The sequence below is a fragment of the Sceloporus occidentalis genome, unplaced genomic scaffold (genome assembly GCF_023333645.1).
Source record: "Sceloporus occidentalis isolate IW3139 unplaced genomic scaffold, rSceOcc1.0.p SCAF_4, whole genome shotgun sequence".
Taxonomy (NCBI): Eukaryota; Metazoa; Chordata; class Lepidosauria; order Squamata; family Phrynosomatidae; genus Sceloporus; species Sceloporus occidentalis.
This window is the reverse complement of record NW_028316984.1, coordinates 200617537-200644476: the sequence shown is the minus strand read 5'-3', so window position 1 is coordinate 200644476 and position 26940 is coordinate 200617537. Positions and strand designations below refer to the sequence as shown.

Sequence of the window (26940 nt, the reverse complement as noted above, 5' to 3'; positions counted from 1 at the left end):
AAACATTTGATCATCTTGGTGGCCCTTTTCCATTTTCTAGCTTGCTGATATCCTTTTTTTTTAAACAGTGGTCACCAGAACTGTGCATGGATTCCAGGTGAGCTCTGGCCAAAGCAGACCACAGTTTCCCAGTGTCCAGTGGGAGGTTGGACAACACCAGACTGCCCTGATTGTTTCTGATTTTAGCAGCTAAGCAGGGAGAATCCTGGTGAGTACTTGGATGGGAGACCACCAGAAGGTGAGGAATCTCCAGGTCGGGTTTGGAAAGAATTCTGTCTGAAAGTACGCAGAACGATAGTTATTCCTATTTTATGTGCATTTTCTTGATACTGATTTTGGTATTTTCTCACAAACAGCATGATCAGCTGCTCCAGCGATGATTGTGAGAATACCACCCTGAAAAAACCCAATCTCATCTTATTTAGGAAGATAAACTGGTTCTGACTAGGAGACTACTGGGAAAACTAATTCATTGATCCAGAGGGTGCCACCAGACTCTGTAAGACCGTCTTCTATCAAAGACAGGATGCTAAACTAGACAGAGCTTTGATTTCAGCCAGCTGCTGAATTCTCCAGATCTTCTTAGCATAAAGTGGAGTTTGGGATATTGCAATTTGAGCTTTTCACACACCCCCTCTTATTATTCCATTTTCCAGTTAAGAGCAAATCACCCCCACTCTGCTGCCCATCAGATATGTTGGACTGCAACATCCATCCTCCTCAGTCAGCATGGATAGCAATGCTGGTTGAGGGATGGTAAGCATTGCAACCCAAGAGATCTAGACGCTTGAGAATGCCAGCCTGGGTCAGAAATATTTCCACCTCCTTCATCTGTTGTTGAGGGACAGAAACAGTGATGAGTGAAAAACCAAGCAATGGTATGCTCAGTTGAGCAGGCATCAGTGTAGGACTTGAAAAACATTTTTCAGAATTTCACAGTGGGGAATGAACACAACCCTGTTTATGTAGGCACAGAATAAAGGCTTTTTAAATGAATCTGGATTTGTACCAGTTTGGGAAAGTGCAATCTTCACCAGAGCTCAGGAAATGTTTTCCCCTTCTTTGGACCAAGGGTGCACCTACACTCTTGAAATAATGCAGTTTGACCCTACTTTCACTGCCTTGGTTTTCCCCATGGAATCCTGGGATTTGTCATTTTGTGAGGCACCAGCATGCCTGGGCAGAGAAGGCAGAAGGCCTTAAAAACTAGAGATCCCAGGCTTCCATAGGATGGAGCGATGACCCTTAAAGTGATGTCAAACTGTGATATTTCTGCAGTGTAGACGCATCCTGACTTTTCTTAAATCCTCCAGCCAGCATGGTTGGCTGGAGGATTTGGGAAATGGTAGTCCACAAAATGTCACATTCCCAAGCTCTGAGCTGGTTGTCTGCCATATACACCATTTCCACAAACAATCCACAGAGAAGCAAAAGACTGAAATCCGAGCCCTCAGTTTACCCTTCAGCCCCCCAATCCCATCCTTTCCGACCCTTGTAGCCCTCCAAAGACCACCTTCCTCCAAAGATACAAACTCCCTGTGACAAGGAAACAGGCAGAGCCACAAACTTTTCGCACACCAGACACGAGGTTCAAAAATGTTCAAAAATATCAAAAGCCAGTCACACAAAAGCAGTTCAGATGCAAAACCCATAAAAGCACATTGCAGGGGCAAGGGATATAACAGAGAGCACTAAGGCTAGATTTCGGGGCAAGGTGTTCCCCCAGCCACCCATTGCAGCCCAGCAATTTAAACAGTGCATCATTCCTCATTCCAGATTATGGGGAAGATGCTGAGGCTAGTCTCCATGTTGGTGTCCAGCTGGTGCCAATGGGTGGAGACTGGAGAATCTCCCCATGAAAAGGAAAAGGCAAAATGTTGGTTGTTGTGTAGGTGGGAAAATGGGATGCGGTGGACTGATAATGGCTGCAGAGTGGTGTGGCCAGATCTCAGTCTCTGATTTTTCTGGGTCATCTCCAGGCGGGAGATGGAGATGCCAGTTCTTCCATTTCTGCTCTGGCCATAAGGAAAGGGCTGGGTGCAATCTCTGGCTCAGCTCACAAAGCAGCAGCTTGGAGCATTTTGCAAGCATTCATTGATTGGTGGCTGCAATTTGCAAAGACTGTACGGGATATGAGTCTCTATATTTAATTTGTTAGCTTCTTCCTTGCCTCCCAGTTGTTGTGGCTCCAGGACTCACCCTCCACTCACCCTCTGCATCTGTCTTCTGGCTAGAAGCAAGTAGGCTAGATTAATTGTCCCTAAACCTGCCTCCCTGAACAAATTAGAAGGAACATTCCCTTCATTTCACCTTGCTCTGGGAACAACCCTTTTAACTAAAGTGGCTCTATGCATGCCAGAATATCCTGGACTGCCCTGGAGTATTCTGGCTCCAAATTCACCCCTTACTTGCTCTCTTTTGCTGCAGGTTTTCAACTCTCACAACAAATAATGGATTGCTGCCTTCCCACACAGCCCTATTTGTTGTCTGGTGCCACTGCTGAGGTCAGAATAGAGATGATCACACCAGCAAAAAAGACTGGAGCATAATGGGATGTTCCCGTCAATATTGTGTGATCACTTGATGATTATCACACAGTATCACAGTTATCCTGTGATTATCCTGTGAGTAAAGAGGAATTCCAGCGCAGCATTTTATTCACAGAAAATTCCATAAATAAAAAGCGGTGCTAGAATTCCTCTTTGTTCGTGGGATAATCACAGGATAATCACAACGTAACGTGATATCACACGACGTTGTGTGATAATCATCGAGTGATAATCATCGAGTATTGTGCGATATTGACGGGAACATCCTGCTATGCTCCTGTCTTTTTTGCCAGTGTGATAATCTCCAATGAGGTGCCCAGCCATGCTATTGATGTTTGGTGCCTTGTTCAGAGCAACTTATGCCCACAGTGGCAGCACCAGGCAGCTGGCAGAGCCTGGTGTCGCAGTTGCAAGAAGAGCTAAAAACCTGCAGCAAAAGGTGTTATTTACATGCAGGTTAAGAGAATGGAGGTGTGGGCATCGTGAAGACAGTCTAGATCCAATTTGGAGTTTAGTCCTATGTCATATAAACAGGACACAGCAAGCCTGTGGGGGATTCAGAATAAATCATCCATGTAGACAAGACCTAAGATGTCTTTTTTCATTTCCAAACAGGAAAGTGTGTGTGTGTGTCTGTATATTTGAATGATGAGCTGTGAGCAACTGCAGTTCTCCATTATAGCACTCTGATGCCACTCTTAACTATCGTAGCTCCACTCCAAGGAATCTTGGGATCTGCAGTCTGGATAAGGGTACTTAGAATTCTCAGCTGGAGAGCTCTATTTCCCCACTAAATGACAGATCCCAGGATTGCATGGCTTGTGTGATGTAGATCTACACTCACATTGTTCAGTGGTGGTTGGGTGACACCACTCTTCTGCCAAATGCCAACAATGGGAAACCCATTGACTAGTAAGCATCAATTCTCTCATAACTCTGTGCATGGGTGTCACTAGCAGGGTGCAGGGAGTGCGGACCACACTGGGTGACACAGGTGGGGTGGTATATCCAGTGCAACTGTCACTGTCACTCTCACTGGGTGAGCAAGAAAAGATGTTGCATCCTTTTCTTTCTTTTCTTTTCTTTTCTGTTTGCCCAGAATACATATCAGACCCTGTCTCAGGGACGTAGCTAAAATTTTAGGAAAGGGGGGGGGGTTCCAGACTAAGTGCCACCATTATAATGGGGCTTGAGTGCGGCGGCGCAGCAGCACACACCATTCATTTTTCTAATGGAAGCGGGGGGGGTCCGGACCCCAAGAACCCCCCCCCCCCTTGGCTATGTCCCTGTCTGTCTGGAGGTCTAAGCACCATGCCCCAGCAGTGGGTTGACTAGACAGTAGCCAGCCAGATGGGGGGCAGGTGAGCAAAGCAGCGGGAGAAAGGGAGGGCAGGGCCCTTTCTGTGCATCCACACAGGGTGACATCAACTGCAACAGAATTCAAAGATATAGCCGCGTTAGTCTGTAGAATCGGTATGTAGAGAGATCTCACCAAAAGCATCTGAGCAAGTAGACTGAAGTCTAGGAAGGCTCATGCTGCCAACTTCTTTCTTTCAGTGAGTCTCAAATGTGCTACAAGATCTCTCTGCATATCAATTGCAGTGACGCCCCTGATTTTGTAGTTATGCTATATCTCCTCAGTGTAGGATCTCAACTGTTGTATTGAAATATGTAATCCATTAATTTATAATGATGACAACTAATTATGGATCCATCCATGATAAGAGAGCCAGCCTGTCCCTAGCAGCTATCTCCTTGGGCTTTCTTCCATGCAGTTCAACAATCTAGAAACTTGTTACACAGAAACACACATGTCTATATCCTCACAGTTCCCTCCACAGTGGAAAAAGCAGGCCACTGACAACACAGAACACTTGGTCCCATCTTGCACAGGTGTCATGGGCAGGAGGCGGAGGATAGGGGCAAAGAGAGGACCAAATTAAAACAAACAATCCAAAAAGGAAATGCAGAAGCAAACCAGCCACAAAACACGAAGTTAACCCTGCAACAAAAACATAAGAAACAGGGGACTTTCAGAAGCACAGCTCAAGAGGCAATGCCCGGCGTGCTCGGTTTCACCCACCAGCCGAATTCAGAGATTGTAAAGAGGAATGCAAGCTCATTTGGTGGTGGGACGAGTTTCTGAGCTCAAAGTAGGATCTCCCCGGAAAGCTGTTTTGCAGGTTAAGGGTAGAAGAGAAAGGGTTGGATCTACGCAGCTGCAGTCTTTCCAAACCCACGGGGAAAGTCAGGGCCTGCTCCTCGGGTTCGGAGTCTAAACGTAAGATAGGAAGGCAAACTCAAGGTCAGAGCTCTGTTCATACAGCATCACCATGGAAGTGATTCCAGCAAATTCCCAGATTCTCTCCCTATACAAATGCCATTGGATGGAAGAGCTGACCGATGCAAATTAACATACATGACTCTGGTTCTGGAGTATAATATGGGACCATAGTTTGGTAACTTAGAAGAATTACTCTCTTTTTTTGAACTGCATCCAGGTGGGACATGAATCAAAGGGGATCCCATCAAATCGATTAAGGATGAGATATAAATATTTCACTAAATGATCAAGCAAAGCTCAGGTTGGTTATCATGTCAACAGAACAGTGAATCAGCTCCTGGTTTTACTCCGTTGGAACTATTCAGGGGGCTGAATCCTAGCCTCCAAAATAGGTTCAGGGCCTTAGATGTCTCCTTTCAAGTTTGGATTAAAACCTGGCACAGTTTTACCACTTTGCTAACATGGGAGCCACCCAACATCTCTAGAAATGAATGCATAACCAAAGAGCCTTGAATCAGCTTGGCAGCCTTGCTTACGATAGACTGCTTTCTCTTGGAGAAAATCACTTTAGAAGGGCATACATCTGGAATCCTGGTTTATGTCTGTCAAGTCACAGTGTTCTTTTACATTTCTGGGCGCTTCTCTTACAGCCAAAGCATGGCAGTCTCATCAGATCCTGCTTGTGGATACCAGGCGCATCCCTGGAGCAACCTCTGCAGACCCCAGGGAGCTTTCCAAGGTCCTGCAACGCCCACGGTCCTGCAATAGTTTTGTCATTTCTTACTGATGAACCTCTCTGCTTCAGGACAGTTTCCTCAAAATGCATCCAGCAGTGCCTTACAAAACTGTTAATCTAGCAGGAACAAAACAGGGGAGGTGAAGTTCAGTTCCTGACAAATGATACGAAAATGCAGGGCTAATGCAATGGTGGCTGGTTCTCCCATTTTCCCCCTGTGTCAATGTGGGACATAAATCCACTCTCAGTCTTTGTAAAAAGTTTAAAGGAGCTATCCGAGGTGATTAACCTATTCTGGGGAACAGGTTCTGCATCTTGGACAGCATGTTAAAGTTGAGGTTAAAACCTGGAGTGGATCTACCAGCCCACTGACATGGAAACCACAGGCCACCATTCTGTGCTTGTGTAAAACTGTCCCCTTGGGCATATTATCATCATCCAGTCCCACAGAAGCAACTTCAGCACTGCCTTGGCCATGGATTCATTGGTCCAGTCAGTTTTGCTCAAAGAAGAGAAGCATTCTACAGTCCAAATGATTCCTACAGCCATGACAGGCTTCAGACTTAGGATCCTTGATCCAGGTGTCACAAACAGCACATGGGGCCAAAGCCTATGTGGGATAAAGGGTTTTTCTAACAATTACAAGCCATAAGGAGTGCATGGGGAGTAAGGGGTGGCACATCTCATTCAAATGAATGGGGCGTGCACCCGTGGCGCACATGCACCGCCATGCGCACAAGCCATATTCAAATGAATGGGGCTTGAGCATAGCTGGAATTTGCCTTACACGGGGGGGGGGGGGGGTCCGGAACGGATACCAGAATGCCTACAAACACATAAATGCCCTTCTATGGGAAAATGGGTTTTTGGTGTCTATCACAGTTGGACCCAGGTGCATTGATAAAATGACTGTGAGGACATAACAAAGAGAAGTTTGAAAACCACAGGTCTAAAGTATAGTCCTCAAGTCTTATCGCACAGCAGAAAATAGGGTAGCATGGCTTGAAAGTTTTAGAAAACGGTCATCAGAGTTATAAATGTTGGATCCTTCGTTCTACTTTTTTAACCATGTGAAAATGATGCCAGCTATACACATCTCCAGGGAGTCCTGAACCCAAGTGGTTAGTCCCAACTGGAGCAGACCTAATGAATTCATTGTTAAATGGCAAGTTAACACATCGGTAAAACCAATTGATTTCATGTGTTTACTGTTGTTGGAACTAACAACAGGATTTAGCAAGACAGAGAGATAGCAGAGAGACAGAGAGAGATTAGTGTTGCCAGGTTTTCAAAATAACAATAAGGGATAATTAAAATCCACAATATTTAGGGTTGACAATCAGGAAGTAGCTGTTAATTAGTTTGTGATCTACTGAAATACTAAATGAAAAGATTGCTTTCAGTTAATCTAGCCATGTACCTCTTTGTAAAATTAACACATTGTCTGCATTCATAAATTACATGATACCCACATTTCTGTCTTTATGAAGGGTCCACACCCCAAAATACGGGGATTATCTAATATCTAGTTCAGTCAATAAAAAATGGACAAGTTTTCCATCCTTCAAATAGGGTTCATTCCTTATAATAAGGGACACACCCAAGTCCTATAAGGGACAAGCCATCCAATTTAAACAAGGGATATATCTTATAACGGATACCTGGAAACCCTAATACAGGTACAGACAGAGATATGGAGATAGATAGATAGATAGATAGATAGATAGATTAGGTCTTCCCCAAACTAGTGCCCTCCAGATGTATTGGACTACAAATTCCCACACTCTTTAGCCAGCATTGCCATTAGCTGCTGCTGATAGGAGCTGCAGCCAAACAAATCTTGAGGGTCCCAGGTTAGAGATGGCTGTCTTAAATCATCTATACAGTATCTTAAGGGAATCTCTTCATTTAAAAAAACTCTCAGGAATTTGAAATCAGGAAGTATTTATATGCTGTGAAGAAGACGGCGGTGGCCAAGGGAGAGGGGCAGTGGAGAGCTAAAAGAAGAAGAGATTGGAGGCAGACTGAAGTTCTGGGAGGCCAGTTTTCAATCTAGATATGAAAAAGAGCCTCACTCAGGACATCAATAGAACAAATTTACTTGCACAGCACATTTTAAGAACAAAAGGGGGAAAGAAGATGGGCCGGATGAGGTATGCGACTGATATTCTTTCCATGATGTTGTTTTCTTCAGTGGTGGTGTGTCCAAGAAAGTGCCCTCAGTACTAGAATATACATATAGAGTGATCTCAGGATCGGCATCTCCCCTCTCCATGGTTTATGGTGGCAGAACCCCCATCCTGACTCACCTTCAGAGGTCTGCAGGACCAGCGTCTTGCTGTAGGGGCTGACCCCGCTTTTGTTGAAGGCCTTGACCCGTGCGCTGTAAGTGCTGTTGAAGTGGAGGCCATCCACAGTGCACATGGTTTCCTTTCCAACGTACACTTCCTAAACACCAAAGGCAAGAAAGCTACCTTAGAAGTGGGTCAGGTCACAGAACAGTCTTCTAGCCTAGCCAAGGCCTGGAGAGATACTGAGTGCAAAAGTGGGAACCATATAGCCCTCCAGTCATTGTGGAACTGCAAGTCCCAGCATTCCACACACCATTGGCTGTGTTAGCTAGGACTGGGGAAGCTCAAGTTTAACAGCACCTGGAGGGCCTGGCTACAGGGGAGAGGGAGCAAAATGAGGGCATTCCCTACAAATTAAGAATGACTTTTTTCTAGCACTGTAATAACTTAAGACATGAGTTGACCATTTAGACATACAGTTTAGACATCTCAAGGGGGATGCATGACAGAGTAATTCACACATGCATAAGCCACTGACAAGTTTCTGGCCATTGTCTTGCATCACAAATGTCTTTTTAATTGAGAGCGAGTGAGTTCTGGTTTGGACCTGCCAGCCATACAGATGCCTGTCCATTATCCTTACCCTGAACTGACCACCATTCCCATCATCCAGCTCCAGAATGTATCCTTCCACCTGCACCGTGGACAGAGGCGGCTGCTTCCATGACAAGGTGGCGCTGTTGTTGTGGGTGCAGCTTTCTTCCAGCTGAAGGTTCGGAGCCGCCGGTACTGGGGAGGAAGCTAAACAGAAATTAGTGTAACCCTGACTTCTTACCACCACCTATGATGGAAGGCTCAGCCTCCAAGTCCTGCAAGCATTTGGCTGGAGTCGAACAATTCACTTAACCAGAGCAACAACAAAAATGAACAGAGGCTGGAACCAGCAACAGGAGATGGAATTTCTGAGTCACTTCCATGTCAGTGGGGAGGTGAGTCCATACCTGGGGTTTTAAACAAGCTGAGCTACATAAGGTCCTCAAGCTATATTGAAAAATGGAGTTTAGTGCCTTAAAGTTCAGATTGAAATCAAACCCATATTCCCCACCCCATTGATAAGGAAGACACCAGCTGCTCTTGGGGAAAAAATCTGTTCAGCCAGATGCCTTGGCCATGCCTCTCTTTCAATGAGATGCTGCATCTGGGATGGGGGAAACTGTGAGTCCCAATTTTAAACCAAGTGCGTACATCATAGCTTATGCTCTGGGACTATATGAGTCTGCAGCTATGTTGCAGAAATGTAATGGAACCCTGTGAGTAAACTGCAAAGACATGCATCTGGACATCACCAAGGAGGCTCTTTTAATCCACACTGGATATTTCTGATCTGCATTGGGCACTTCTGGTGTACACTGATCACCTCTGATGCACATCAGCCCCCTCCTGTGCTGTGCGTCTTCCTAAATGACATCCAGATGCACACTGGGGAGGACCTCAATGTGCATGATGTCCATTGCACATCAGACTGTGGGGACACCAGTCAATTTGCTAGCTACTGTTGTGAAATGGATGCTTGTATGTTGCAATGTCACAACAGACCCTTGGTGAACATTGAAGTTGTTGTTGTTTGCCTTTCCAACTATGGCAACCCTAAGGCAAACCTATTATAGGGTTTTAATGGCAAGATTTTTTCAGTGGGGGTTTGCCATGGTCTTCATCTGAGGCTGAGAGAGTGTGACTTACCCAGGGTCACCCAATGGGGTTACATGGCCAAGCCAGGATTTGAACCCTGATCTCCAGAGTCATAATCCACTGCTTAAACCACTACGCTACATTGGTTTCATAGCCATAGCAAAACTGCTCAATTCAGTCATGTGCACGTTTGACTAAAATTTTTAGACTTATACATGAGTATATACAGTACTTTTTTAAAAAGGGAAGTTTAGTTGAATTTGAAATGAGGTCCTTCATTTAGTAGTTAAATTGAGATGAATAGCCACAGAAGACCTAGTTCCCTGTAAACTCAAGGAAACCAGCTAATTTTACCATATCTGGAAAAGGCATTTTTCTGGATTTCTCTACTTTGCAAAGCTTAAAAGTGCCACTATAGTAGGCAGATGGAGCGCACACATACTCACACACACACACATGCACAAACACACACACACACACACACTCCGGTGAGAAACGCAGGTCTGTTGTGTCCTCTTTGCTTTGCCGTGGCTCTCCAAATGGGCTTTCAATCATGTGGAAATGGAACAGAGCTGGCAAAGAGGACAAGGATGAATGCAAAAGCAGGCAGATGGGCAAAGATCAGATAGGGAGAGATTGTGTGCCCAGTGGGATAAATATAGAAACATCAATCTTGGAATGAATGCTAAGTGAATGAAGGAATGTTTGTGCCCAGTTAGATTCATTTCCCACTTTTTGTAATGTGGCAGATCAAGTTTGCTGCACACAAACATGGCCTGGGGAAAGCTATAACTAGCTAGCTGCCATGTTGACCAGACAGCTGGACAACGAACACATTCTGGATTTCAGTCTACATTTTAAAGAGGCTATAGAGTGATTCCCAATTGGCAAAGGAGTCAGGCAAGGATGCATTCTATCATCCTATCTGTTCAATATGTATGCAGAAAATATACACAGAGCAGGCTTAGGGGCTGTGCACACTATGGCGTTTATCAAACGAGGTTTTTCCAGCTCAGATCCAGGGTGAGTGCGAATTGAGCGATGCAAATTCACGTTATAACATGAGTGTATTTTCACACCACGCTGCTTTCAATGGGAGCTCCTTCCGTGGTGCTTCCGTGGTGCTTCCGGACTGAACCCTTACTGGCTCCTCATTTTTGGGAGTTAGCTAGATAAGCGAGTTTACAGGATTCGCATTGAGGGTTGATTTGAATTCACTGCGTATTGTTCTGGTGTGGAGTGTCAATTTGCTTGTGCTCTGGAACCCCACCGCAAAAACCCCGGGTTGCAAATTTCCCATGATGTGGCGCTGCAATTTCCCCCCATTTCCTTCTGATGATCCTTTCTGTTTTCAAGTGAAAGAGGCAGGTGAAAGGGGGCAGGATGAAATTGCAGTTGTTGCTGTGTGCTTTCAAGTCATTGGCAACTAACAGCAACCTTAAGGCAAACTTCTCATGTGGTTTTCTTGAAAAGGCAACCGGGGCTGGGGAGCGATCCCCTCCGTTAGCGCTGAGATAAGGCATGTTTCACGTTATTATTATTATTATTATTATTATTATTATTATTATTACGTTATAACGTAATTCAGTTTTTTATCTAGCCGCTTCACCCCGTAAAAGGTTGCAACCCGTTCAAAGCCCCACTGAGCATGCGCAAGCCTGCTGATTCGAATCGTTCAAATCTGCATGGTATGGTATGGTGTGGTAATACACTCCACTTTGCGTGAATCCGCATCACGTGATTCGAACTGACTCTGCAACCGCTCGATTCGGAAGGACAACCAGGTGTGAAAACACATTCACGTTATAACGTGAATCCGCATCGCTCGATTCGCACTCGCCCTGGATCTGAGCTGGTAACCACCCCGTTTGATAAACGCCTATGTTATAAACTGGTTTGCAAACCAGTTTAAAATGGGGTTGTTCACACTTGTGCCAGTTTTTCCCGACCTGAATTCAAGGGGGGGGGGCAGCACATATCCCCTTTAATCTGTTTTTTTTCAAGATCAAGTTTTCCCCCATTTCTTTTCTAAAACACCGGGTTTTATTGGGGTGCTTCCAATGGGAACGTGCTCCCAATCCCATTCAGGGCATCCAGGAGGGAGGGATTAATGTGCAGGGGGCATATCAGGCCTATCCCTTTGCTCTCTCCCTGCCATCTATGTTTATTTTAAAGCTGGTTTTTGTGGTCAGATGCTATCGACTTATGCTTCTGATGTGGCAAAACATAAAATGAATACATTTACTTTTCATCTGCACAAAGTCAAGCTGGTGGATGGACTGCAGCAGGGGGGCATTGTCCAGGTTCAGGTCAAAGTCTGTGGTCATCCTTGGGGAGAGCGTCCCTTTGCCCCACTGGTCCTCTGTCAGGTGAACCCTTCGGATCAGTGCATCAGAAATCTAATGGCAAAGAAGACCAGAAGAACGGTCTATGGTAAGACTGGATCAATATAAGCAGCTAAATCCACTTGATAGTCCTAGAGTAGACCCACTGAATTAAAGGAATTGACATAGGTGTTGATCTACTAGCCATCAATACAGTGAGTCTACTTTAGCTGGAACATTGCTATGCACCATTATTTTGACTTTGATTCATGGGGATCCTCTGCATGAGAGACCTCCAAGAGATCCTCTTCTCAACAGCCCTGCTCAGGTATTGCAAATTCAGTGCACCCAGCTCTTTCTCAATTAAAGTTGGATCTCCACTGCATCTCCACTGCATATGAGAAGTAGATTCAAGTCTGCAAAAGCTCATATTGCCAACTTCTTTCTTTCAATTAGTCTCAAAGGTGCTGCAAGACCCCTTTGCAAACTGATTTTCCAGACTAACATAGCTATGTCTTTGAATTGTAGAAATAATGTAGTTGGACACCACTTTAACTGCTATGGCTCCATCCTACAGAAACTTGGGATTTATAGTTTTGTGAGATGCTAGGAGAAAGCTAAAGATCTTGTAAAACTACAAACCCCCGGAACCCAAAAGATGGAATTATAGCACTTAAAGTGGTGTCAAACTGCATTATTTCTACAGTCTGGATGTACCATCTGTAATCATAGATTCATAGACTCATGAAATCCTAGAGTTGGAAGAGACCACAAGGGCCATCCAGTCCAACCCCCCTGCCATGCAGGAAATCCAAATCAAAGTATCCCTGACAGATGGCCATCCAGCCTCTATTTAAAGACTTCCAAGGAGGGAGATTCCACTACACTCTGAGGGAGTGTATTCCCTTGCGGTCTCTTCCAACTCTATGATTCTATGATTCCCTACTGTCAGGAAGTTCTTCCTAATGTTGAGGTGGAATCTCTTTTCCTGCAGTTTGCACCCATTGTTCTGCGTTCTAGTCTCTGGAGCAGCAGAAAACAAGCTTTCTCCCTCTTGCTTCAAACATTTAAACAGGGCTCTCATATCACCTCTTAACATTCTCTTTTCCAGGCTAAACATCCCCATCTCCCTAAGTCGTTCCTCATAGGGATTCATGGTTTCCAGACCCTTCACCATTTTAGTCGCCCTCCTTTGGACACGCTCCAGTTTCTCAATGTCCTTTTTGAATTGTGGTGCCCAGAACTGGACACAGAATTCCAGGTGGGGTCTGACCAAAGCAGAATAGAGTGACACTATGACTTCCCTTGATCTGGACACTATACTTTTATTGATGCAACGTAAAATTGCATTGGCCTTTTTAGCTGCCGCATCGCAATGTTGACTCATGTTCAACTTGTGGTCAGCTTGGACTCCTAGAACCCTTTCACACATATAAATCTCGTTCAACCAGGTGTCCCCCATTCTATATCTGTTCATTTTATTTTTACGCCCTAAGTGCAGTACCTTACATTTCTCCGTGTTGGATTTCATTTTGTTAGCTTTGGGCCAGCTTTCTAATCTATTTAGGGCATTCTGAATTTTGATCCTGTCCTCTGGAGTATTAGTGTACCCCTAATTCTGTTCCTCCAGGTCATTGATAAAGATGTTAAATAGTACTGGGCCCAGGACAGAGCCCTGTGGGATCTCACTAGTCACTTCTCTCCAGGAGGAAAACGAGCCATTGTTGAGCATCCTTTGGGTTCGGCCGGTCAACTAATGAGATGCTCATCATTTTTACTGCCTTCCACCTTTTCAAGCATTATTGTAATTTCTAATTAGAGCTGTTTTTCCCATGATATGTCCAAAGGGGGATGTTCAAAGAATTACAGTTTAATCGTTTTGGATACTGTTGAGAGTTCTGTCTTGTTCTTGGGCCCATTTATTTGTCTTTTTGGCAGCCCACAGTAGCTGTAGAACTCTTCTCCAGCACCACATCTCAAATAAATTGATTTTTTTCCTTTCACCTTCCTTCACTCTCAAGCTCTTCATCGTCTAGCTTTGGAAAGGACTACAAAGGACATGTAGTCCACCCATCTGCAGGGGTTAAGGCACTCCCAAGAGATGACCATTCAACCTCTGTTTCAAGGTTTCCAAAGAAGGAGACTCCATGACCTTCCAAGGCAGAGACAGTTCAACTGTTGGACAACTCTTACAATATAGGGAGTCCTTCTTAATATTTAGGTGAATTCTCTTTTTTTTTTTTTTTTTTGCATCTTCAATCCTTCGGTTCGTGTCCTAGTCTCGGAAGCAGCAGAAAAGAAACTTGCTCCCTCCATGACCTCCCTCCAGATATTTAAAGATGGCTATCATGTCACCCCTCCATCTTCTCAGCTTCCTTAGCCATTTCTGACAGAGCTTGGTGGTTTGCAGATCCTATACTTAGGTGTTGTTCTCTGGATGTATTCCAGCTTGACAATATACTTCTGGAATTGTGGTGCTCAGAATTTTAGAATTATGTCACTCTTTTGTGGTCCTTATTTTGGTTTTCTTAATGTTCAGTTACAACCCTGCTTTTGCACTCTTTAACTTTCATCAGTATTAGCTGGGACTAGCAAGTGGATTTAGGACATAGGCTTCTGCCACACTGTGGAATTAATTGAGTTTGACAAAGCTTTTATTGCCATGGCTCCATCCTATGGAATCCTGGGATTTGTAGTCTGTTGTGTCACCAGAGCTCTCTGGCAAAGAAGGCAAAATAGCTCACAAAGCTACAAATCCCAGAATTCCATAGCACTGAGCTATGGCAGTTAAAGTAGTGTCAAATTGTATTAATTCTGCAATGTCGATCCAGCCACAGACCACCAAGTCGCCAGGTGGTGGGACAAGAGCAATGCAAAGAGAAAAATCCACCTTGAGAGTATGGAAAGGAAAAGAAGAAACATTGACCTGCAAGAATCCACTGGGGTCGTTCTCCTTGATGACTTCCAGACAGTACTCCATGAGGCCAGTGGTCTGGCGCAGCTTCACGGTGCAGTGAGAAATCTGGTCTCGCACCACCTGCAGTACAACAGAGAGATAGTAAAAGCATTCAGAAGCTGACAGCTAGGTCACTTCCTTGCAGATAGTGGGGAAAACAATATAACAGGCACAAGCAATAACAGAGAGCTGGTCTGAGAGGTGGCTTTTGCCCCTGGCAATTTCTGGGGCTCAATCTACTGTCAACAGAGAGAGCGAGAGCAGTGAGAGCGAAAGCGAGAGAGAGAGAGAGAGAGAGAGAGAGAGAGAGAGAGAGAGAGAGAGAAGGCTTTCATGGCCTGCATCCACAGTTTTTTTGTGGGTTTTCAGGCTATGTGGCCATATTCTAGAAGAGTTCATTCATGACGTTTCACTTGCATCTGTAGCTGGCATCTTCAGTGAGATTCTCTGAAGATGCCAGCCACAGATACTGGTGAAATGTCAGGAATAAACTCTTCTAGAACATGGACACATAGCCCGAAACCCCACAAAAAACAATAGAGCTTACAATGATTTTTTTTTAATTGCTAAAAATCCACAAGATATGGTTAAAACACAATTAAAGCATTAGAAAAAATTAAAACCTGGTCAAAACATATATTATTAAATGCTTGCAGAGAAAGAGCACGTAGGGCATGAATCTGGCGAATGGCATGACTTTGACCTCCTGCCCAGGAATTATACCCAGTGCTGGAGTCTGCAAATTCATTCCTTAATCCCCGCTCCGGCTCTCCTCCCTTCAAGACAAACCACAATTACTCATTCTGTCCACAGAAGCTCTGTTGACTTCCGTCCAAGCTTTGCCTTCTGAGAGAGAATGAGAGAGAGAAGAGAAACAGTCCACTGGGATTTATGCAGCCTTCAAAGCTGGAAGATTGAAAATAGAGAGAGACAGCTCAGGCTGCATGTGCGTGTGCGTGTATGCCTTCAAATCCCCTGTTGATTTATGGCAATCCCATCGATTTCCTAGAGTTTTCTTAGGCAAGGAATACCCAGATGTTTTGGTCAGGTCCTTCCTCTGAAATGTTGCCTACAGCACCTGGTATTCATTGGCTGTCTCCCATCCAAGTGTTAACTATGGCTGACCTTGTTTAGCTTGGAAATTCATTAACGTATGTCTCTAACAGAGGAGTGGGCTAGTTGTGGCCCATGGCTGTTTTTGTGGCCCCCAGGACCCCCTGGGGATCACAGCTTTCAGGGGGCAAGAAAATATTTATTTTTTAAAAGAATATTCTTTCAGAATGCCCCCAAATGCTCTCTGGGAGTATGGGGCATTTCTGCCAAATTTTCAGCCCCCATGGTCCATGTTAGACCTAGGAGAGGCCTTCTGTAAAAACAGGAGGCGAATGGAAAGTGACTTCTTGTTATCAAAGAAGGCTTCTGATGAATCTAAAGTCACCCCATGGGGCTAAAAAAAATAGCAAAAATTCCTTCCAAAAACCTTCCAGAGACACTTGGGAGCCCCCAAAATTTGTTTTTTCTTTTGCATGGGTGAGATCTGGGGTTTGATCCTCCCAGATTTCCTGTCTCCCACAGTCTTTGCAGATGCTCTTGGCTGAGTTGGCATCCTTTAGGATAGAATTCAGGGCCAGTGTGGTTTGCACATTGGACTAGGACACTAGAAGACCCTAAGGCAAACTGGTTATGGGGTTCTTTTTGGCAAGATTTGTTCAAAGGTTTGCCATTGCTGTCCCTTGAGGCTGAGAGCATGTGACTTTCCAAGATCTCCCAGTGGGTTTCAGGGCCAAGTTGAACCCTGGTCTCCAGAGTCCTAGTCCAACACTCAAACCATTAAAAAAACTTCCAGGGATAGCCGTGTTGGCCATATAGCAAATCCAATAATATCCAAACAATGATATATATATATTGGGACAACCAAAATGCACAATTACATGTTGCAAGCTTTCAAAGTCAGGCTGGCTTACAATAATTGTACATTTTGGTTAGCCCAATAAAGGTATCATGGTTTGGATGTTATTGATTTGCTATATGGCCAACACTGCTACCCCTGTGTCATGGCCAGTCATGAGGAGGATTTGGAGGATGATAAGGAGGACTTGGCTCCTCAGGTGCAGAGGGAACCTGAGGCTTAGCCAGGCCCCAGCTCTGCTCTCCCAGCTCCTGGAGAGTTGGCTCAGCCAGGCCCTAGCCCTGTTGTATCCCCTCCAGTGGACCCTGTGGATCAGCACCCCAGCCTTTCCCTAGCAGAGGTTCCAGGCCTGGGAGACATAGAGAACTAAGATACTGATGTACCTACTTTCAGCCAAAGAAGGACAGAAAGGGTGTGCCTTCCGCGTTCCCAAAGGTTAGCTGAGAAACGCTCATTAATCATCCAGCAGCTGCGTTAAGGAGCTGTCTTGCTATAAACACCTGGCAGACGCCGAGCCTCTTTGTCAGAGCCTATCTGCATCCCTTTATGGAAAGCTGCTCTTTCTGACTCCCTTGGACCTTGTTACCTAGACCTCAGATAGACCTAGACCTCTTGACCTTGGACCAGGCCTACTCTCTGGTACTCTTGACCCTGGACTGGACTTGTGGAACTGCCCTCTGGAACCCTGGACCCTGGACTGGCTTTTGGTTTTGCTCTATTGGAAACTGGACTAGTATTGTGCTTTTGGAACTGTTTCTTTGCTGCTGTAAAGCCTTGCTTTTGTTTCCCTTTGCCTGGCACACTCTTATCAGATGTCCGTTGGCAGCCTTCCTGGACACCCTGGACGTTTTTTGGATTTCAAGATACCTCATTTTAGCCGCTACAGGGGAATCCTAAAGAGAGAGCCAGTGCACTGGGACCTTGCTACTTGAGGCTTCTGCCTGCAACAAAAGTAAAGCAATTTTTTCTAATATTGGGACTGGATTGGCATGCTTTCCCTCAACACCACCTGAAGTTTTCCTGATGCACAATATGGAAGCTTTCTGAGAAATTCAGTGTTCTCTACCTAGAAAGGAGCCTGTGGCTTCACGAAGGAAGTAGGCATGATGGATTCCAAAGGAAGCATCTTCTTTGAGTTGCAAATGGACATTAAATTTCCTGGACTTGAAAAATCTCCCAGTGACCTCATAGTCAAAGGAGGAGGTGGCAGCCTGCAAATAGCCCTTCCTACCATCTGAACTAAGACCAGAAACAGCAAAATGCAGGTCTATGACTAACATCTTAATTTTTTTTCTCCTGTTTGTTTTAACACCTTGCTTGATGAAGAGGCCAGTGTGACTTCAAAAGCTTGCAACATGTAATTGTGCATTTTGATTGGCCCAATAAAGGTATCGTTGTTTGGATGTTATTGGACTCAAACCACTAGGTCATGCTGACTCTCACTAATGCACAATCACCACAAAAATTCCCATTATTGATACTGATCTCCTTAGTTCTGCATTCTCCTTCAGAGTTTCCAGACCCATCCCATAAAATGGAATATTAGTTTCATTACAGTTTTAACTGTGTGGGTATGTATATATGTGTGCGTGCACACGAACAGTTCTGGGAAACAGCTGAAGAGATGTAGATCTCAAATAACCAAGCAAATGCCAAGAGAAAGCATCTGAAATTATAAATGGCTGCAGGAGGACTTTGAGGCAAAACCAGTTTAAGGAAGGATGGCAGCCAGGGGAAATCCACAGAGCTGGGATAAACAGAGCTGGAGATTCTGTGGCATCACCCTGTCTTTGGCTTCGGTTGTGGATATTTAAGGAAGATGAGAGCCACCCTCAGGGCTGTAGGTGAGACCAAGCAAGGTGTCTACACTGTATTGTTGCAATGGTGCAAGCATCCCACAGGAGGGCACTAATTCTCTGTGATGAAGTGGGATCTCAAGAGAATTTTTTTTCCCATAGCAGAGATGAGCAGTTATTTCTGTTAGGCTTATGTATCTTTTTTCCATCTTTCCATTCAAACCAAGACATCCTCCCAAAATCAGGAGTCAAGTTAGCTTAATCAAGGCTGAAGTCATTTGAGGATAGACATAGATATGGAAAGAACCCCAGAGGCCATTCATTTCAAAGACTTTCCATATAGAAAACCCGTAGCCCAAATATCTGTGGGAGTCGGTACTCAATCTCTGCTGAAAAACCTCCATAGAAGGAGAGTTCATGTCACCATCATTTAGAACTAGTCTATTCCACTGCTGGACTGCTCTTAATAAATAATAAATAAATAAAACTTTTATTTTTATACTGTTTTTCCTACAGATCAAAGCAGTTCACAGTCATTAAAACTCTATGACCCATGTCATAGTACAATATATCATACAAATCCAAAAATACAATCAAAGTTTAAAAACATATATAACAGCAGTCGGGCATCAGATAAGTTATTCCAGTAGGGACTAATTTCTCTACAGCGAGTCGGGAGGGTATGCTACCTGGAAGAGATAAGTTTTCAATGCCTTCTTAAAGGCTTCTAATGTCGAACTGAGTCAAATCTCTTCCGGGAGCGTGTTCCAATGGGTTAGAGCTATTGCTGAATAAGCTGTTTGATACGTTGCTGCCAATCTTACCTTTGGCCATTCAAGAATATATTTCCCCGTTGTTCTGAGGGTGCGGGGCGGATTATGTAGGGAGAGGCACTCCCTCAAGTAACTCGGGCCCAAGCCATGTAGGGCTTTATAGGTAACAACCAACACTTTGTATTGCGCCCGGAAGCTAATTGGCAGCCAGTGTAAAGATTTTAGTACAGGTGTTATATGGTCGGTTCTAGATGTTCCCGTGACCAATCTGGCTGCAGCATTTTGAATTAGTTGAAGCTTCCGGACTTGGTACAAAGGTAGCCCCATGTAGAGTGCATTACAGAAATCCAAACGAGATGTTACCAGTGCATGTACTAACGTTTCAAGGTTCTTTTGATCCAGACATGGGCACAGTTGGCGTATCAGCCGAAGCTAGTACCAAGCACTCCTGGCCATCGCATCCACTTGAGATGATAACTGTAGAGATGAGTCCAGGAGTACTCCCAAACTGCGAATGTTGTCCTTTAAGGGGAGTGTAACCCCGTCCAGGACTGGGTGGCAAATTTCCCTGCCTGGATTTGGGGCACCTATCACGAGTACCTCTGTTTTCTCCAGATTCAGCTTGAGTTTGATTTCCCTCCTCCAGCCCATTACTGACTCCAGGCAGGCATTCAGAGGAGAGATGCCCTCCTTAGTCACTGTATCAGTCGGAGACATGGAGAGATAGATCTGGGTGTCATCAGCGTACTGATAACACCGTGCTCCATGCTTCCGGATGATCTCTCCCAGCAGCTTCATGTAAATGTTAAATAGCATGGGGGACAGAATGGCACCCTGAGGGACGCCAGATGTCAGCTCTCTTTTACGAGAGCAGCTGTCCCCCAGCTTCACCATCTGGAATCTTCCTGAGAGGTAGAAGCGGAGCCACTGGAGCGCAGTGCCCCCGATGCCCAATTCCCCCAGGCGTTCCAGAAGGATACCATGGTCAATGATATCGAAGTCCGCAGAGATGTCCAAGAGCACCAACAGGGTTACACTTCCCCTGTCGATGCCCAGATGGAGATCATCGACTAAGGCGACCATGCTGGTCTCAACTCCATGTCGCGCTCTGAAGCCAGTTTGAAATGGGTCTAGATAATCAGTTTCATCCAAGACAACTTGGAGCTGAAAGGCGACTGCCCTCTCGATCACCTTGCCCAAGAATGGTAATAAGGAGACAGGCCTGTAATTACTCCTCAACAGGGGATCAAGGGAGGGTTTCTTCAGTAGAGGTTTTACTATGGCCTGTTTTAAGGCAGGTGGAAATATACCCTCCCGAAGAGATGTGTTTACTATACGATGTAATGCAATTTTTACAGCATCTCCTCCCAGTCTTCTCAGAAAAGGCAAAGGGTGCTCAACCTGAGGATAATGGAGCAGAGGACAGAATAGGGGAATTTCAGCACAGAATAAGTAAAGAGATAGTAGAGGAACACCTTATTAATCTAAATGAATTTAAGTCTCCGGGACCAGATGAACTCCATCCAAGGGTATTAAAAGAACTGGCAAATGTAATATCGGAGCCATTGGCAATAATCTTTGAAAACTCCTGGAGAACAGGAGAGATCCCAGCAGACTGGAGGAGGGCAAACGTTGTCCCCATCTTCAAAAAGGGGAAAAAAGAGGATCCTAACAATTATCGTCCAGTTAGTCTGACATCAGTTCTAGGAAAGATTCTGGAGCAGATCATTAAACAGAGAGTTTGTGAACATCTAGAAGGCAATGCCATCATCACAAAGAGTCAACACAGGTTTCAGAGAAAGAAGTCATGCCAGACAAACCTAATCTCTTTCTTTGATAAAATTACCAGCTTGGTAGATGAAGGGAATGCTGTGGATATAGTATATCTTGATTTCAGTAAGGCCTTTGACAAGGTTTCCCATGACATTCTTGCAAACAAGCTTGTAAAATGTGGGCTAGACAAAGGAACTGTTAAATGGATCTGTAATTGGTTGACCGGCCGAACCCAAAGGGTGCTCAACAATGGCTCCTTTTCATCCTGGAGAGAAGTGACCAGTGGGGTCCCACAGGGCTCTGTCCTGGGCCCAGTGCTACTCAACATCTTTATCAATGACCTGGATGACAGAATTGGGAGCATACTTATCAAATTTGCAGATGACACCAAATTAGGAGGAACAGCTAATACCCCAGAGGACAGGATCAAGATTCAAAATGACCTGAATAGACTAGAAAGCTGGGCCAAAGCTAACAAAATGAAATTCAACACAGAGAAATGTAAGGTATTGCACTTAGGGCGGAAAAATAAAATGCACAGATATAGGATGGGTGACACCTGGCTGAATGAAACTACGTGTGAAAGGGATCTAGGAGTCCAAGTAGACCACAAGTTGAACATGAGTGAACAGTGTGATGCGGCAGCTAAAAAGGCCAATGCTATTTTAGGCTGCATCAATAGAAGTATAGTGTCTAGATCAAGAGAAATAATAGTGCCACTGTATTCTGCTCTGGTCAGGCCCCACCTAGAATATTGTGTCCAGTTCTGGGCACCACAATTCAGAAAGGACATTGAGAAACTGGAACGTGTCCAAAGGAGGGCGACAAAAATGGTGAAGGGTCTGGAAACCATGCCCTATGAGGAACGACTTAAGGAGCTGGGGATGTTTAGCCTGGAGAAAAGAAGGTTAAGAGGTGATATGATAGCCCTGTTTAAATATTTGAAAGGATGTCATGTTGAAGAGGGAGCAAGCTTGTTTTCTGCTGCTCCAGAGACTAGGACCCGGAACAATGGATGCAAGCTACAGGAAAAGAGATTCCACCTGAACATTAGGAGGAACTTCCTGACAGTAAGGGCTGTTCGGCAGTGGAATGCACTTCCTCGGAAGGTCATAGAGTCTCCTTCCTTGGAGGTCTTTAAACAGAGGCTGGATGGCCATCTGTCAGGGATGCTTTGAATTGGATTTCCTGCATGGCAGGGGGTTGGACTGGATGGCCCTAGTGGTCTCTTCCAACTCTATGATTCTATGATTCTATGATTCTATGATTCTATGATTCTATGAACGGTCAACTAAGAAGGGCATGGGTCTAGGGGGCATGTCGTCCTTTTCACGTGACCAAGAAGCTTGTCCACGTCCTCGGTACTCACAAACTCAAAACGATCCCGAATAATCTTGTTTCCAGAGTCACTGGACGCCTCTGCTATAGGCTTTGACCAAAGACCAGCGTCAAGATCAGCCCTTATCTGAGATATTTACTCTTACTCTTATTAAATGTTGGATCAGATGCTGGATTTCTTCTTATTTGGATCCACTGGTTCTGGTGCCATCCTCTGTTGGAGTTTGGACTAAATGCCCCCCTAGTGTCCCTTCCAACATGCTGCATCCATGATGTGAGTTTCGTTTGCCAAGCCAAGATGCCTCCTGAGCCACTGAAAGGTGACTGTGAAACCTGCAGGCTAAAGACACAGAGCCAAGGCCTTGGATTGCCTGCTCTTTCATTGCATTGTGTCCCCCAGGAAGGCTCTTCGAAGAAATGAGCACAAAAGCACAGAATATGGGATGGTGGGTGAGGGCGACGCACACCAATCTTTTATCTCCTTATCTTCTTTACAGCTTAAGCCGGGGTTCCTGCTCTTTCCAGATAATGAAATCTCTGGCTTCTCCCCTCGCAGTTGACGCTTTTAGAATATTATGGAAGGAACTGCCATCTGCTGCTACACACCCAGCCAAGCGTGTATAAATCACAGAGTGACAACTGCTTTATCACAGACACATTAAGGAGAGAGCGCCAAGGACACGGAAAAGTCAATTGAGGCACGTAATCTTGGCCTACGCAGATGGGAGCCCAACAGGATGGAAGACGAGGGAATGACTCCAACAAAGAGTAGAGACCTTTTCACTACGAGAGAGCAGAGTTGTAGCCCAAAGAGGTCTTAGGGCTTGATCTGTGCCAGGAAATATTTATACCCCATGGCACTCACTCTTACACTTCTATCACTCTCAGCTGTCCACAAAATTTCTGAGCATGTGCAAAGAGCCTGGCCAAGATGTGACTGCAATGAGTAGGGCCTCTGTTACCAGGTAGAAGGGTTTTTGAAGCTCTTGTTAGCATCACTTCCCAAAATTAACAGCTGCCCAGTGGCTTAAAAAGTCCCATTTGTATTAGTCACCTTGTTGGATACTTTTTCTATTTACTTTGCAGTTTGAGGCTGGGAAAAGCTATGAAGGCAGAGAATGGATTGGGAGGATGGATTTTTCTGTTGCTAATTTGGTTGTGCCATTCTCAGAGCTCTGGAGGAGGGGAGATGGCTAGTGCTTGCATACTTTGATTTTCTGTTTGCTTCTGCACTATATAACCCTTGGAAGCAGGGGTGGGTGTGCAGACCGCACCAGGTGACAACCTAAGGGAGGGTGATACTACTGCTCCCCAAACATCTGCCTTTGGCTTGATTTGTTCTAGCACCCATTTGTTTGTCTTTTTGGTTGTCCATGGTACACTCAGCACTCTTCTCCAACACCACATCTCAAAAGAGTTGATTCTCTTGTTATCTGCTTTTTTTCACTGTCTAATTCTCACATTCGTACATTGTACAGGAGTACAATGGCTTGGACAATTCTAACTTTAGTGCTCAGTTGTATATCTTTACTCTCTAGGACCTTGTCTAGTGCTTTATGTCACAACTATTTATGTTCACGTCACAGCTATTGCCATTACATTCAGTGATATATGAGAATTATGATTTATGACTAACATTAGTAATAAAAGCATGACAAAGGATTCTTTATGGTGTTGTATGGGAGGATGTCAATAGCCAGGTGACACCATGAGTTACTGCACCGGGTGACGTCAACCTTAGTGACACCACTGAGTAATGTGTGTCAGTGTCTGACACCAAAAGAATGCTTGGAGAGCCCTGGGACAACACCCACTTCTGGAGCAAGAGTTATACATACATCTTGTATGTGCAACTGCATGGTATTCACACTGTGCAACCATTATGTCAAATGGCAAAAGATGTCAACTGACTGCATGCTTTAACCAACAATCAAAGGCACCTCTTTTCTAGCATCCTGTTGGTGACTTAGACATGCATAAGTTTTCCTACACAAGTGGTTGTTTGTTACAGAAGTCCACATTCAATGGAAAGCACTGGAAACAAAGTTGTGCAAGTCTTTTGAACAATTTCATATAATTAATACATCATTTAAATGCTGGATTTATATCCTTGCTATTAGTTATTAATTCAAATGCTGTTAATTTTGTATCTATTACACTTTGTTTTATTGTTGTAAAGCTGCCCTGAAGGGTGAAAAGCCCCTTTTTGAAGGTGAGGTTTATATAATTAGACATTGGCTGTACTATGCCACCCTTGTGTTAAATTGTAATGTGGCACAACTGAATGCACAACCAAGTGCAAATGTGAATGCTGTGTGCACAATTAGAAATGTCCATCTGGATGTGCAATGCACAGTTACACTACAGGTGTAACTCTGCTGCTATCACCTTGAACTCAATGAAGTATTACTGTGCATTGAATAAAAATGTCCTATTGCTTCCATAGAGGAACATGCATGAGACAACAAATGGATTCTGGCCTTCACGCAAAGGACTCCTTCAGCAACCACAACATCTAGATGTGGTAATAAAGTGAGCACAGCAACATCTGGATGGAGTAATAAAGTGAACATAGCATTTTTGTATCAGCAGCAACAGCACAGGCAGCTTAAATGCATCGTGTCTATACATTAAGTAGGATTAATAATACATTACAAACATCTTTGCAAAGAACTCCTCCTCAAATAGTTTGATATAAATAGTCTGTAGTGCAAGCCTGACCGTCAGAGAGTGCTCAATTAGCTCTCATTTTCTGGAATAAGTTTGATGAGCGTTTAATCTACTTAAAGGATTGTACTTGCGATATCTGGCAGCTTTCATCTCTGCCACTGCAATATTGGTTGTACAAGGTTAAAAACTGAGCTATGTATATTTTGCAGCAACAAGAATGCCATGCTTCAGCCACAAAAAAGTCCAAAGGCATTGTTCTGTAGAAATTATTGATATAATGAAAGACAAATCTATTCAATAGAATCTTAGTTGGAAGTTGGAAGGGGCTGCAAGGGATAGCTAGTTCAATGCCCAGCCATGGAGCAATACACTGTTACAGCGATCACAAAAGATGTCCATCTAACCTCAGTTTAAAGACCTCCAAAAATCACCACCATCTGTTCTACTGTTGAATAGCTTTAGTATTCAAAAGGTTCTTCCTAATGTTTAGGTGGAATCTCTTCTTGTAATTTGAATCCATTGGTTCATGTTCTTGTCCCTGGAGCAACAGAAAACAACCCCTCTTCATCTCTGATGTGACATCCCTTTAGGTACTGATAGATGGCTATTTGTGTCACCTCTCATCCTTTTCTTCTCCACACTAAACACACCCAGCTCCTTAAGTCATTCTTCATGAGGCTTGGTGTCCAAAACTTTTGCCATCTTGCTCACCATTCCCTGGACATGTTCTAGCTTGTCTTTTTTTACTTGTGGTGTCCAGAACTAGATACAGTATTCCAGGTGAGGCCTGACCAAAGCAGAACAGAGTGGTACTATCTCTTCCTGTACTTCTGTTGAAGGAACTGCACTTAGGGCAGAAAAATGAAATGCACAGATATACGATTGGGGACACCTGGCTGAAGGAAACTACGTGTGAAAGGAATCTAGGGCGGGTTACAGACTGCCGCTTTGCAGTGGTCTGCCGCCGCCGCCGCTTTCTCCGTGCGGGAGCCACAGCAGCCACACTGCGTGGCTCCCGCACGGACCGAAAAAGAAGCTCCAAAATGGAGCTTCTTTAAGCTGCGCCTCTATGACATCGCGAGGCGCCAGGGGCAGACTCACGATGTCATAGATGCCGCGACATGTGCGGACGCACAGCGTCCGATATGTAAATATGGTGGCAGCCGTGTGGAACGGCCACCGCCATATTGTACGTACAGAATACGTACTAAGGTTAGGGGGGTGAGGAAGCACCGCCCCTTCCTAACCCTAGAACGTATTCATTACGTACTAAATGGTGGTGTGTAACCCGCCTAGGAGTCCAAGTAGACCACAAGTTGAACATGAGTCAACAGTGTGATGTGGCAGCTGAAAAGGCCATTGCAATTTTAGGTTGCATCAATAGAAGTATAGTGTCTAGATCAAGGGAAGTAATAGTGCCACTATATTCTGCTTTGGTCAAGGCCCACCTGGAATATTATGTCCAGTTCTGGACACCACAATTTAAAAAGAATGTTGAGAAACTGGAGCGCGTCCAAAGGAGAGCAACTAAAATGGTGAAGAGTCTGGAAGCCATGCCCTGTGAGGAATGACTTAGGGATCTGGGGATGTTTAGCCTGGAGAAGAAAAGGTTAAGAGGTAATATGATAGCCCTGTTTAAATACTTGAAGGGATGTCACGTTGAGGAGGGGGCAAGCTTGTTTTCTGCTGCTCCAGAAAACAGGAGCCAGAACAATGGATGCAAGCTCCAGGAAAAGAGATTCCACCTCAATATTAGGAGGATGGTTGGGGATGCTTTGATTGTGATTTCCTGCATGGCAGGGGGTTGGACTGGATGGCCCTTGCGGTCTCTCCCAACTCTCCGATTCTATGA

General features: G+C 44.6%; 1 protein-coding gene across 2 annotated transcripts in view; it reads right to left on the bottom strand.

The window, feature by feature from the left end:
• Positions 1–26940, bottom strand: part of LOC149315296 (E3 ubiquitin-protein ligase TRIM9) — a 74759-nt gene that overhangs the window by 11112 nt on the left and 36707 nt on the right. The window contains exons 4-8 of one of the 2 annotated variants that reach the window (XM_089522907.1): positions 14800–14910; positions 11795–11948; positions 8504–8661; positions 7879–8017; positions 4633–4824 (exon numbers count right to left, since the gene is read on the bottom strand). In XM_089522907.1, coding sequence (XP_089379033.1) covers positions 4633–4824; positions 7879–8017; positions 8504–8661; positions 11795–11948; positions 14800–14910 — 754 coding nt within the window. The remainder of the gene's footprint in view (positions 1–4632; positions 4825–7878; positions 8018–8503; positions 8662–11794; positions 11949–14799; positions 14911–26940) is intronic. The other variant, XM_089522908.1, reaches the window with a different exon arrangement.